This window comes from Olea europaea, unplaced genomic scaffold (genome assembly GCF_002742605.1).
Source record: "Olea europaea var. sylvestris unplaced genomic scaffold, O_europaea_v1 scaffold1082, whole genome shotgun sequence".
In the NCBI taxonomy this organism is placed as follows: Eukaryota; Viridiplantae; Streptophyta; class Magnoliopsida; order Lamiales; family Oleaceae; genus Olea; species Olea europaea.
The window spans coordinates 409,597-424,204 of record NW_019228177.1 but is presented as its reverse complement, the minus strand read 5'-3'; the positions used below and the strand labels follow the sequence as shown (position 1 = coordinate 424,204).

Genomic DNA, 14,608 nt, shown 5'->3' with positions numbered 1-14,608 from the left:
CGGTGACTACCCCCCTACAAGGCTTTGGAGGGGCAACAGTGATACCGGAAGGGATTGTAGAGCTTTCAGTCACGCTTGGGACATACCCAGCGACAGTGGTGATCGTGACTAATTTCTTGGTTGTCAAGACCCCCATGGCTTACAACGCTATTTACGGTCGGCCATTGCTAAATGCAGCTGGCGCGGTCCCATCGACATACCATCAAATTATGAAGTTCCCAACCAGCAGGGGTATCGGGAGCGTGCGAGGAGACCAGCATGCATCAAGAAAGTGCTATGTGGATAGTATACAAGCCAAAAGCCCACCATCAGTCATGATGCTGGATGTAGAACTCCCGAGGGAGCTGATCGAGTCGCTTGATATGATTGAAAAAATCTCTATTGCCGAAGGAAAGGAGTTTCTTGTTGGAACATGTTTGGGATCCGAAGAGAAGGAAAAATTGGCGAAGTGTCTAGCCGAAAATTTGGATGTCATCGCTTGGAACCCAAAGGATATCCCAGGGATTAGCCCAACTGTCACGCAGCACCGCCTCGGTGTCCAGCCAGGGGCTAAGCCAGTGAAGCAGAAAAAGAGAAACCTTGCCCCTGAGAGGCAGGCTACGGCCAGAGCAGAGATGGAAAAATTGCTATAGGCGGATTTTATCCGAGAGGTGCAATACCCCGAGTGGTTGGCAAATATTGTACTTGTGAAGAAGTCAAATGGAAAATAGCGTATGTGTGTAGACTATACTGGGTTGAACAAGGTATGCCCAAAAGACTCATACCCACTTCCCAGAATAGATCAACTGGTAGACGCAACGTCGGGTCATGAAAGGCTCAGCTTTCTAGATGCATTTTTGGGGTATCATCAAATTTTAATGGCCGAGGCCGATCAAGAGAAGACGTCATTTATCACGGACTTCGGCACGTACTGTTACACAGCCATGCCATTTGGCTTGAAAAACGCAGGAGCAACGTATCAGAGGATGGTGAACAAAGTCTTTCGTGGGCTAATCAGAGGTGTCGTAGAAGTCTATGTTGACGATATGGTGGTCAAGAGCGCCAGAGCCAATGACCATGTGGCCTGTTTGCAGAAAGTGTTTGACGTTGCCCGACAAAACAGATTAAGGTTCAATCCAGAGAAGTGTGTTTTTGGTACCGCAGGGGGGAAATTTCTAGGTTTCATGATCACGCAAAGGGGCATCGAAGTGAATCCCGACAAAATTCGGGCAATTCTAGAAATGAAAAGCCCCACCAGCAGGAAGGAGGTTCAGAGGCTGACGGGACGGGTAGCGGCCTTAAATCGTTTCATGAGCCAGGCGGCGGACAAATGCTACCACTTCTTCAAAGCTATAGGGGGCTCCTCCGATTTTGAGTGGACCCAGGAATGCGAAGAGTCTCTTAGGAATTTGAAGCAGTCATTACAAGAGCCCCCGGTCTTGACTAGTCCATCTCCTGGGGACGTGTTGTGTCTCTACTTGGCAGTATCACCAAAGGCAGTCAGCGCGGTCCTGGTGAAAGAGTTCTCGAAGGCGCAAAAACCAGTCTACTATGTGAGCCAAGTATTGAGGGGTGCAGAAATAAGATACAGCCTGACTGAACAGCTGGTGTTTGCATTAATTGTCACGGTCAGGAAATTGAGGCCTTACTTTCAGTCTCACACGGTGCAAGTAATGACTGACCAACCTATCAAGCAGATTCTACATCGGCCCGAGACCTCTGGGAGGTTGTTGAAATGGGCCATCGAGTTAAGCGAGTTTGATATCGAATTCAGGCCAAGGACAGCTATTAAGGCCCAGGCTTTAGCAGACTTCATCGTTGAGCTCACCACCCCACCCGAGCTCCCACTAGGGGAGCAGGCAGATTGGAAAATTTTTGTCGATGGATCTTCAAATGACGAAGGATCCGGGGCGGGGATCATAATGATAGGTCTGAATGAGGAAGAGTTGGAATACTCATTGCATTTTGAATTCCCTGCTACAAATAACGAGGTCGAGTACGAAGCTGTAATCACGGGTTTGGGATTGGCAGCCAGACTCGGGGTAACCTCAGTGGAAATTTGCAGCGACTCTCAGTTGATAATCGGGCAAGTGACGGGGGAATTCGAAGCAAAGGACGGAAAGATGGCTGCATATTTAATGGAGGTCAAAAACTTGCAGAAGGGGTTCGCTAAGTTTAAAATAACTAAGGTCCCTCGAAAGGACAATGAGCGAGCGGACGCGCTGGCTAAGCTCGCATCAGCCAACCCCAGACGACTGCCTCGCACAGCCAGTGTGCAAATTCTGCGACAACCTAGCATCCAACACATAATCAATGTTATGAATGTAGAGAATGAGGAAAGTTGGATAGACCCACTGTTTGAGTATCTCACAAAGAATAAATTGTCGGAGGATGCTCTCACAGCCAGAAGGCTAAAAGTTCGGGCAGCCTCATTTGCCATCATCGATGGGCAACTCTACAAGCGAGGCTTCACAATGCCATATTTGAAGTGTTTGCGACCGACAGAAGCGCAGGAGGTGCTAGTCGAAGTATATGCGGGAATTTGTGGCAACCACCAAGGGGCGACTACCCTTGCGTTCAAAACACTTCGACAAGGATATTATTGGCCTAGTATTAAGGAAGATGCTAGAGAGTTGGTGAGAAAATGCGATGCATGCCAACACCATGGAAATCTGATCCACATTCCAGCCGAGCAACAGACGGCAGTTTTCGGGGTGTGTCCCTTCTTCCAATGGGGGATGGACATCTTGGGACCTTTGCCCTGTCAAAAGGACAAAGGAAGTTCTTGTTAGTTGCCGTCGACTACTTTACTAAGTGGGTGGAAGCTGAGCCCTTGGCTACCATAACGACTGCAAAGATACAGGGATTCGTCTGGAAAAATATCATATGTAGGTTTGGTATACTTCGGGTAATCATTACAGATAATGGAAAACAATTCGATAATCACAGTTTTAGAGCCTTCTGTACAAGCTACCACATCGACCACAGGCTGACTTCAGTTGCTCACTCGCAGGCAAATGGGCAGGCTGAAGTGACCAACCGAACCATACTGTGGGATTTGAAGACAAGGTTAGAAAAAGAAAAAGGACTTTGGGCTGAGGAGTTGCCCAATGTACTATGGGCATATCACACTACCCCCCGAGAGTCGACCGGGGAGACGCCATTCAAACTGGCATTTGGGATGGAAGCCGTAGTTCCGGTTGAGATCTTAAGCGAGACAGGAAGGATGAAAGTCAAGCAACCAGACGACGCAGCAACTAGGGGAGAACTCGACCTCCTTGAAGGGGTAAGGGACAAGGCGGCGATAAGAATGATGGCTTATAAACGAAGAGAGGCTGAGTACTTCAATCGGAGAGTGAAGCCAAGGGTCTTCCAGCCAGGAGATCTCGTTCTAAGAGATGCAGCGGCGGCAGGAGACCCCCCACCAAAGCTTGGTCCAAACTGGGAAGGCCCGTACAAAGTAATTCGTAGGCTGGGAAAGGGAGCTTACAGCTTGAAAGATATAAAAGGAAGGCCGCTAGGTAGACCATGGAATGCAGAACACCTCAAAAAGTATTACCAGTAGAACTCAAAATGTACACGCCGGCTGCGCTTTTGTAAATATAGTAGATTAGGTTGCATTGTTTATTTTCTCTATGTAATGCCTCACGAAGGCACCCTTAGTTGTAACAATTTATCTTATTCAATGAAAGACCTTGGCGGTGACGGATGATGAGGGCGCTGCGGAAGGGCCAGCCTAGCTAGGACGTCCCGGTGCGCCTACTGAGCTCACAAGACCAGGAATTTTTTATGCCAACAGGCAACTTTGAAATCCACGCCCATCCCACTAAAACATGCGGTCGACGTAGCCTACGCGGCTAGGTGGAGAGCCTTGGAAAGTCAAAAAATTGGCTAAGGCCCTTAACCACCAAATCACCCCCTACGGTCGACGTAACCTACGCGGCTAGGTGGAGAGCCTTGGAAAGTCAAAAAATTGGCTAAGACCCTTAACCACCAAATCACCCCTTGCGGTCGACATAGCCTATGCAGCTAGGTGGAGAGCCTTGGAAAGTCAAAAAATTGGCTAAGGCCCTTAACCACCAAATCACCCCTTGCGGTTGACATAGCCTATGCAGCTAGGTGGAGAGCCTTGGAAAGTCAAAAAATTGGCTAAGGCCCTTAACCACCAAATCACCCCCTGCAGTCGACATAGCCTACGCGGCTAGGTGGAGAGCCTTGAAAAGTCAAAAAATTGGCTAAGGCCCTTAACCACCAAATCGCCACCTGCGTTCGACATAGCCTACGCGGCTAGGTGGAGATCCTTGGCAAGTCAAAAATTTGGCTAAGGCCCTTAATCGCCAAATCGCCACCTGCGGTCGACGTAGCCTACGCGACTAGGCAGAGAGCCGTAAAAAAAAAATAATATATATATATATCCCCGCACCATCAAGCAGTAAAAAGAAAAATAACATGAGAGGCGACATTTTAAAGGAACCACGCATCCAGCGTCAATAATATCGAATGAAAGACGTGTTTATACATTCGAAGAATTCTTGCCCACATCCTGAGCAAGTAGGAGATAACAAGGCTAAGAAAAAGTAAACACTAATAAGGAAAAACTAGCAAAGAAAACAACAACTAAGAAATGCTTCAGCTTGAAGGGGAGACATCCCCACTACCACCTTGCGATGAACGACCGAGTGATCTGGATGACTGAGCTACACCCTCCTTCCCCTTGCGCTGTGCGAGAAATCTATCCAAGTCCGAGGGGTCTATAGAAGGATGTTCGGCCATAATCCACTCCTTGGAGAGCTTAATTGACGCTGACATCACCTTCCCCCCGTATGAGTTCAAAGCCTTAGCATAATCGGACGATGTCTTATACTGATCCACAGCCGCCTTGAGATCTCCAGCGTACTCATCTGAGGTCTTATACCTCTCAACCGCCTCTTTAGGAGCACGAGCCAAAATAGAACGTAGGTTGTTGATCTCCGTCTCTTGCTCACGAGCTCGAGCGTCCGACATCTCCAGAGTTTTCCTTAAGGAGGATATTTTCTTCTTGTGGTGATGAGCCTCCTTTTTCTTTTCTTCAGTAAGAGTTTTCAGCTCTAAGACCAGGCGGCGATTCGACTCAGTGAGTCCGGTCTGGAGGGCCACCACCTAAAAAAAAAAAGTATAAGGGGAAAAAGAGTGAAACCACGAGTTAAAGTCTAACTTAAAAGGCGAGATCCAACATGAAAGAAATCTCAAAATGAGAAACATACCCTCTGAAGGTAAACAGCCGTAGCCCTTTCTATGTCATCTGCGCTGCACCCTGCAATCGCTCTGGATCGAGCGAGGGTCACCAACGACTTAAGCACCCCCATCTCATGATAGCCCCGGGTGGGAGGAAACCCATAGTTAGGAAGCGAGTCCTCGCGCTCACCTCGCGCACGACTAGGAGCTTCCGGCCTAGGAGCTGGAACCACATCACGAGGCTCATCTAAAGGCTGAGAAGTCTCGTTGATCGTCTGAGACTTTCTCCCAAGGTCGGCCCCCCTCCTTTTCTTTGAAGGAATAGGCAAAGAATCCAACTCACCCTCCTGCCCCTGGTCAGGCATGGAATCCATGACTCCTTCCAGATCAAGCTCGGCCCCTGCACATGTAAGTTGAAATTGATTAAGCTCACAAGGTAGAGTACAAAAAAAAAGAGGGGGGGAGAGAGAGGATGGGGGTGAACATGAAAGCTTACCATCAACAAGGGTAAGCCCCTCATCTCCTCCTGGCAGAGTCCTCAATACCTCATCAAGATCAAAGTCCATACCTAAAACAAACATCCAAACTCATTAGTCTCGACGAGCTAAAGGCAAAAATAATAAATGAACGTGTGTGCATGCGATAAAAAAAAAAGGAAAAACAACATAAACGACCTACCGATTGGATGACTCATCCCCACTTTCAACATGTTCTTCATGGTTAGGACTGACCCTAAGTCAGGTGCAAAAGGCGGTACATCAACCAAGTCCTGGATTTGAGCTTCTAGAAAGGGAGTAACTTCTACTTGGCTATTGAAGAGACGAATTTGGGGGTGTCGCCAGTTTGTGTTAAAAGAAAACTGACCCTTTGAAGGCCGAACGAAGAAAAATCGGGACTTCCATCCACTATTCGAATTCCTAAACTTAGGGAATTGCATGGGTATCCTAGTGGTAAAATAGACAAAGGCATTACATTGAACTAGCTCATGCATTTCGAAGACACACCTGAAGAGATCCATGGAAGGTGAAATTCGCTTTTTGAGACAGACATACAGAAAATATAACACTTTTCTCCATGCATTAGGATTAATTTGACTAGGAGTAAGATGGAACTCGTTGAAAATCGACACAAAAAAGGGATGAATGGGGAACCAAAAACCCCCGTCCATAACATCCTTGTACATGGCTATCTCACGGGGGTCGGACCCAGGGAGCCTTTCTTTAGGACCAGGGGCTCTATAGACGTAATCATCAACCCAGTCATACTTACCTAGACATTTTTTCAACTTAAGTGGCGAATTGTAGAGACTATAACTTTTTGGGATATTTAGGGGGACAACCTCACCAGCCGGGTCACGCTCGATTTCCAAATTTTGGCTTGGAGATTTAGAAGAACCAATGTGTCTCTTTGGGAGATTTGGAACAAACTGCTGAGAATCAATTGAATGAGTTTCACTATCACTATCATAAAGGGATCTGCCGGATGAAGGGGGCGAGTCACTAGACGGATCGAAGGACCGGACAAGCCACGGGACTTAATGGGTGGCGGGGGACGTCCAGCCTTCGGGCTGGTCGACAAATCGACCAGCCCTGCTGGTCGGCGATCGACCCCCCGTGGGTAGGTCGGACTCTCTCCGGCACCCTCTGACGAAGGTCCGGTCGAATCACTACACCCCCCATCACTTTTTTCATTGGAAGGAGAAGAAATAATAGTTTTATACATGACAACAAAGATGATGAAGAGAAGAAATTTAAAGCAAGACCTTGGATTTAAAAAAAAAAGAGAGGAGATTACCTTAGAAGAGAGGAAGCCTAGGATGTTGAAAGAAAATGAAAGTGATTTTCTAGAATGAGAATTACCCCCTTTTATAACACTAGAATTCAAATTTTTGGGGGGGGGGGGGAGAATTGGAGGGAAATCTCCCTCCAATATTAAAACCATTAGTGAGGATCCATGTGTACAGTAGAATTGCCACTCGATCGTGTTTATATAGTTCGATTTGCTAATACGAACTATTCCTCTCTTTATATAATAAAAAAAAAAGGTTTCAAACCAACCTAAAATTGCTACCCTTTGCTGAAAACATCGACAAGGGGAAGAGGGGCTAATGATATAGGTTGGTAGAAGTAGCCACCCTCAAGGACAAGCAAGGCAGATCACAGCACACCGATGCAAGGCCATCGACCCCCATAGGTAGCTCTACCACTACACCCAGGTAGCGCTCTACCACTACGTCTAGGGAGCGCTCTACCACAACCCCCAAAGGGCGCTCTATCGCTATCCCTAGAAATCATTCTCCCACTAAGCGGAATCCTCAACGGGAATGATATTCCTTGTCCAAACACTTAGCCATAAAACCTTTAATGAATTGACAAGGTTACATGGCCGATGATACAGGTACAATCTTCAGACGGGAAGTTAAGGACTCATCACTCAGAACGTGGGTGTAGTGGGAATACCATCGTGGGACACGTGGCACCACAACCGCCCAGCGGTTACCTAGTGCCTATTATCTATAAATACCCCCGGATGTGACACAGGTAAGGGATTTTTTTCTGGCTCCCATTCTCATTTTTGCCATCTGAATTTCAAGTATATTCTTTCCAAGTCTGAAAACTAATTCTCACGCCGGAGGTAAAACGGGGGAAAAAGCCCCACCTTCATTTTTCAGGACTTGCATACTTGACGGAGTGGTGGAAACGCTAAACATTACCGGGTAAACAAAAGGGTGTTGAATCACCGCCCTTTCACTATAGTTCGAAACTTCTAATTTGACAATGAAATGCACCGATGATATCTATTGAGTTTCAAACTCATGGGTTAATTCCATTCTTATAGGTTGAAGGGATTTTCCTTGGGACGTGAATGATGATAAAAGATGATGCGACATGCCATGGAGAAGCCGGTGATTTAATATCTTTAGTTGATTATGAAATGTTTACGTTTTCTTTAAATTAGATTTTGCCTCATATTTAAAAATTCATAACTCGTTCATTACTTGGTATTTTTATATAAAACTAGTGGCGTTGGATAGTCTCATATTGAGTGAATTTGGAATCATGTCAATCCGATGTCGGTAGAATTTTATATGTTGCATAAAGTAAACTGCACTGGGTAGAGTCGTCGTATTCCCAGCTTCTGCCTTGACTTCAAAATTTCCTAACTCCACCGTTACTTGGAATTTCCGGATGAAACCAATCGGATTTGATAGTGTCATGGATTAGCTACTGAGTAAATTTGAAATCATGTGGTTTTGATTTCTTTAGAATTTTACATGTCATTTTAAGTGAACTGCACCAGTTTACCTTTCAACCGGGTTGCTGCTGGATTTTGAGAAATATTTTAATATCTCATATAATGCCGATGGAAGCAAATTTTTTTACTATGTCATATTATAAAGAGTTTACTACTTCACATTAAAATTTGATGAAGTTTCAAGGTTGATAGCTATACAAACGAATTTATTGACACTTACCCTACGAGATAGAAAAAAAGAAAACACCTTTGTTTAGTTAGTGTTAGTGGGATTTTGGAAAATATTTTAATGCCTTATATGTTACCGACGAAAGCCAAATGTTGGATATGTTATATTATAAGATGTTCCCTACTTGTCTTTAAAGTTTATGAAATTTTGACATTGATTACTATGCAAACGAATTTATTTTATAATTTTATAGTAAACTACATGTTAGGACAAATATAGTTCTTCAGGAAAATTTTTTAAAACTAAATGTTTACGTTTCCGTTAAAGAAGTAGTTAATTATATTATTATAAATAATTTCTAAGTCTAACGCTAAGATACAATGGTTTGAGTGACGTTTCCGTCCATGCGGGTCAGGGCGTTACAAATATAATTTTTCCATCTTTGTTAACAATTTAGGTAAGATTTTATAAGTTTGAGGTTTTAGTATTATCAAGAGTACCTAGGGCTTGGGATGCTAGAGTTTGGTTTCAAAGCAAGATTTTACATTTCTGTACACTTGTGTTAAAATCTTAATTGTTTCAAATTTTCAGAACTTTTAGGATGAATCAAAATTTATACTATATTATTAGTAACCATTGGTCTCGACCTTTGCCAATCCAGCCATGAGGTAAATGAAAATTGTGATGTTTTAGATACAATATCAATTTTTGATGTTATTATTGTATCTAGCCCTTGTTTGAGCCCCATTTTTGTAAGAAATTGTATTTTAAAATAGTGATTTGGAGAATAAGTAGTTAAAAATTAGGAAAATTTTGATTTACACACACAATTATTTTATGGGAGAATGTGCGATTGAAAATAAGTTTTGAAAAAAATAAGTTTTTTTTTAAAAATAGGGCCCAACTAGGTCTATTATGAGTTATTTAACATTTTATGTTATGGTAAAGTATGTGTTTGAGTACGTAGTGTGGATATTATATATATTTAGAAATGTTTGTGTTGGACAATTTATGCTTAAAATAAGTTAGGGACCACCTAATTGGACTTCACATAATTATGATAGATATGACACGAATGATAAGAAAATATAGGATGATAATTGCATCTACGAGAGACCCAGTCTGTAAAGCAGCATTCAGTAGATACTATGAGGGATACCAGTGGGACTTGTGGCATGATATGTGTCGACATACCCAGAAGATATGGTGTTTATGACTGAAGATTAGACATTTAGGTCATTTTGCTATTGGTCGTTAGGCCACATGCCATTTCATTGATACCCTAGATAAAGGGTGCAAGGTACTTGTTGAGCAGATCTACGACCAACTTTGGAGATTCACAATACCCATATTACCTCGAGAGATTGATTTATCAGACCTTTTACTTTGAGATGAGAACCTAATGGGAGGCAGCATGCAGGGCAAAACTCCATAACTATGAGCCCAATGTCTAGCACAAGAGAGATATTGATAATAACACCAAGGTTGAGTAGGATTTTCCATTTTCTATTGTAGTGCCAACACTCTTCTATTTATTGTATTTCTCGTAAAGGATCTTGTTAATAATAAAAGACGTTATTTTCTATTCTTAATTTCCATTCTTTTATGCCATGCATTATTGTTGTGTATTCCGTATAGATTACAAACCTATCCATTTTGTGTGAAAGAAAATTGTATAAACATCATACGCTAGAGCAATTAGGAAGCTACAACTTGCAGTGAAAGAAATGAGATGAGTCTTAATAGCACAGGCTACTTCGATAGCAATAATGGCTTAGGCAAGATGAGATGTATTGGTAATACCATATGTCGCAACATAAGTTGTATCAACACTTACCGCTACTACAGCCATTCCAATCATTGAGCATTTTTATGGATGTCGCCATTCGAGCTTCAATGGTGATAATGGCCTATTGATAGTTGACGAATAGCTCCACAAAATTGAGAAGATCTTCTAACACATCTTGTGCCCAAATAACTAGAAAGTATTATGTATAGAGTTTAAGTTAGTTGAAGGAGCCAGTTACTGGTGGGAATCTACTTGCCATACCCATACTGAGATGGAACAATGTATTATGACATGCGTTCAATTTAACATTGAACTGCTAGAAAAATATTCTCTAATCTCTTTATGACTATAAGGAAGTCGAGTTCTTGCATTTGACTCAAAGGCATATGGATATTACCAAATATAAGAGAAAAATTGAGCAACTATCTCGATATATGCCACACTTGGTTAGCATCGAGCAGATGAAGGCTAAGCTGTATGAACGAGGTATGTATCCTGAAATAAGGCAGATTATAAGTTTTGGTGAGCTGACAACATACAAAAAAGTTGTAAACAGGCCTAAATTGTAATAGATATTGGGGCTAAGCAAAAAATTCAGGGTCAACAGAATAAATTTGGGAAGAGAAAATGAGTTGACCAAAATAGAGGCTAAAAATCAAGTTCATACAAGAAGCCCAATGATGGATTGAATCCTCGTTAGGCTAGCAATGTCATACCTCCATGCCTTAAAATTTAAGAAGAACCATAGAGGATAATGTTATGGTGGGAAAATATCTACTGTAGGTTTGGTCAGCTAGGCCACTATGCTCAAGGATGACAAACAATGCTAAATAAGGATAATGATCAGGTAAGGTGGGAGAAAACTCTAATGTTATCTATGATCCATGATGACGCTGCCCAAGATCTGAAAATAACTGCAAGTATCCTATCGGTATCTAGCAAATCTATGTATGTCCTTATTGATTATGATATAATGCATTAGTTCAAATCTATTATACGCTTAGCTAGATTTGGTATGATATGTGAAAAAGAACAATAGTATGCTAGAAGTTAGTATACCATCAAGGGGAACCATAGATACGAATAAGGCAACTAAAGTAGTATACATAGACTTTGATGGGTTATTCTTAAAAGCAGATTCACATGTAATTGAGATGAAGGACTTCAACATCATTTTGGGCAAGGATTGGATGGGTAGCAATCGAGCAACCATAATATATTTTCAAAAAGATATAGTATCTCGAAGACATGGTGAAGAAGAATTTAGGTTCGTGGTCTAAGATTAAAGTACTTCCCCACTTCATTTCAACTATGTAAGCTAGGAAGTTGTTAAAGAATAAATCTTGTCCAGTATATCTTGTTAACCTTATTGGCACATTAGAAAGAGAGACTTATGGATAGCATAACAATAATCTGAGAGTATCCCAACGTATTTCCTAATAACCTGACATCACCTGATCAAGTGGTGCTTATATTCGAAGCACCTTATAAGGAGCTTCAAGATTGAAGATACGGTTGGAGAAATTGTATTGTAACGGTTTTATAATGCCAAGCGGTCTACATGGGGAGCTCTAGTACTGTTTGCTAAAAAGAATGATGGATCAACGAGAATGTGCATAGGTTATAGAGAGATGAATAAATTGATGACTAAGTATAAGTATCCATTCCTAAGGATTGAGGACTTATTTGATCAATTGAAGGGAGCTATAGAATTTCCAAAGGGCGAGCTACCAGTTAAAGATTAAACAAAGCCCCTACGGCTCTTATGGATTAATATTAAAGACGGCATTCAAAATTCTCTATGGGCACTATGAGTTTATAGTTATGCCTTTCAGCTTAACTAATGCCCCTTCGACTCTTATGGACTAATAAATCAAGTATTTCAATAGTATCTAGATTGGTTTGTCATCATGTTTATTGATGATATATTAGTATATTCGAGGGATGTTTAGCAACACAAAGAACATCTAAAAACAGTGTTGGTAGGGATGGCTCGGTTCAGCTTTACCCACGAGTTCGGCTCGTGACGAGCAACATAAAGAACTTCTAAGAACAATGTTGGTAGGGATGGCTCAGCTCGGCCCTTTTACCCATGAACTCGAACTCATGGCTCATGGGCCGAGCCAAGCTTGGGCTAGCAATAAAATATAAAACTTCCTCCTTCATTCGGGCTTGGGACTGACCACTTATATTTTGAGTAGACGAAATTAAAAATTGTACACGAACAACTTGTAACGTGTACAATTTTTTAAAGAAAATTAAAAATAGTATTATAAAATAACAAATTATGATAAATATGGTTTAGTTAAATATCACTTACCAATCTATGTCATGTGTGCTCAGGGCTGCGACATACGATGAATTGGAAAGTGAAAAATGTTTTAGATATGGTATCTAAAACACTTTTCAACTCCCAATTTATCATATGCCACATAGATTCAGACTTAAGACTTGAGTAAAGACTAAAAAGTACGAAAAGACTTGATAATTTTGGAAGAGCACGTCTAGCGACTAGAGAGGGTTGTTGAATTGTGTGAAAAAATGGGTTAAGTTCGGGTATTTATAGGGGAGAAGGGAAAAAATTAAACCCACGAGTGGCTCGTGGGCGAGTAGCGAGTCAAGCTTGGGCTCGCGGCTTTTTTTTTTTGTCTTTTTTTTTCTTTCTCTCTTTGAAATAGATAATATATAAACACTCATTCTTTATCCAGGTTTGGAATCAACTACTAAATTTTAAGTATGCGGAGTTAAAAATTGTGCACGAACAACTTGTAATGTTTATAATTTTTTAAAGAAAATTAAAACAGTATTATAAAATAACAAATTTTGATTAATTTGGTTAAATTAAATATCACTTACCTGACAACAAGTAATTTCGGCATATTTATCTTGTAGTCGAAAATGAGCGTACTGCCAATCCTTTACGCTCATTAATGCTTCTAAAATATCTTCTTTCAGTTAGCTCTCGACCTCGAACAAAACCCTCTTACCTACACTAAAAGCAAACACCCAAACTACAATGCTAATCGAATGTGTCAGTAAATCTTTTGCAATTGCGAAAACTACTAGCCATCATTGTTCATACCTCCGACAGAATTCAATAACCTCTTTGAAACTTTTTTTTAGTTGTTTTATTGTAAGCATATTATAATTAAAGTAATCAATTAATTTAGCCTCCGATGTTTGGTTAGATGTAGAAGACAAGATATTATTAGATGAACCTATTGCATTTACATCATATCTATACGTGTTAATGTTTTCATATAAATTTAATATTTCAGCATCAACTTCTTCAATATCAGCGGAAGGAATAGACGTAGAGGGTACTCGATTAATATTTATACACATTCGTTCTGCATATAATTCATACATTTTATAAAAAGTTTGTTCTAAATTTATATATGTGATAGGTGTATTAAAAGTTAAAGCTCTTGAAATTTGATCAATTACATATCTAGTTCCTGATAAGTAATATCGGGAGTCCATGATGCGTTCTAAAGGAAATAACATAGGTAAATCTTCCCAATATTTTCTAAACTTTAATTCTAAAGAATATATAATTGCAATAAAATTGGGGTTATTTTTGTATTATGAAATGTCCTTACAATTATATAAAGATGTTCAAGCTCAAATAGCTAGTGGGATAGTAAATTTTAGATAAAATATTTGTATTGTCATAAAAATTTGTCAGAAATTTTTTAACTTTTAAAGCAAAAGGCCAATTGGATTCATTTAGAATAGTGTCATAATCATTTCTAATATGCCTATTGCTCAAAAACTAGGTTATTAAATGTTTAAAGCCTTTTCATGACTTTAATAATAAGTAAGTGGAGTTCAAACTATGACCTACGTCCCTAAAAAAAATATTTTAGCATTCGTCACCCCAAATTCGGCACAAAATTCTTTAAATAATTGTTTTCTACTAGGGACGATTGTGATATATATTAGTGCATTTCTAATTCTTTGTATTTCATCTTTAATATGTTTCAAACCATTTTGCACAATTAAATTTAAAATATGGCACACACAACAAATATGAAACAAATAAACACCGAAATCAGGCTGCAATACCCTACATAATTTATCGATAACTACTTTATTAACACTAGCATTGTCTAATATAAAAGAACGAATTTTACTTTCATAATGATATTCTCTAATAATATATATATATATATATATATATATATATATATATATATATA

The 14,608-nt window shown here is 40.6% G+C and overlaps 1 protein-coding gene across 1 annotated transcript; it reads left to right on the top strand.

Moving 5' to 3' along the window:
• Positions 1-713: 713 nt before the first annotated feature.
• Positions 714-3,544, top strand: LOC111373186. The gene is made up of 2 exons (XM_022995686.1): positions 714-2,611; positions 2,668-3,544. Exons 1-2 carry the CDS (start codon positions 714-716, stop codon positions 3,542-3,544), a joined length of 2,775 nt encoding a protein of 924 aa, XP_022851454.1.
• Positions 3,545-14,608: the final 11,064 nt, after the last annotated feature.

Bases quoted from the DNA above. Each gene is read 5' to 3' on its own strand.
- LOC111373186 (XM_022995686.1), top strand. From the start codon at position 714: ATGTGTGTAGACTATACTGGGTTGAACAAGGTATGCCCAAAAGACTCA. The intron at 2,612-2,667 runs GTTGGTGAGAAA...TCCACATTCCAG, and splicing joins ATTAAGGAAGATGCTAGAGA to CCGAGCAACAGACGGCAGTT.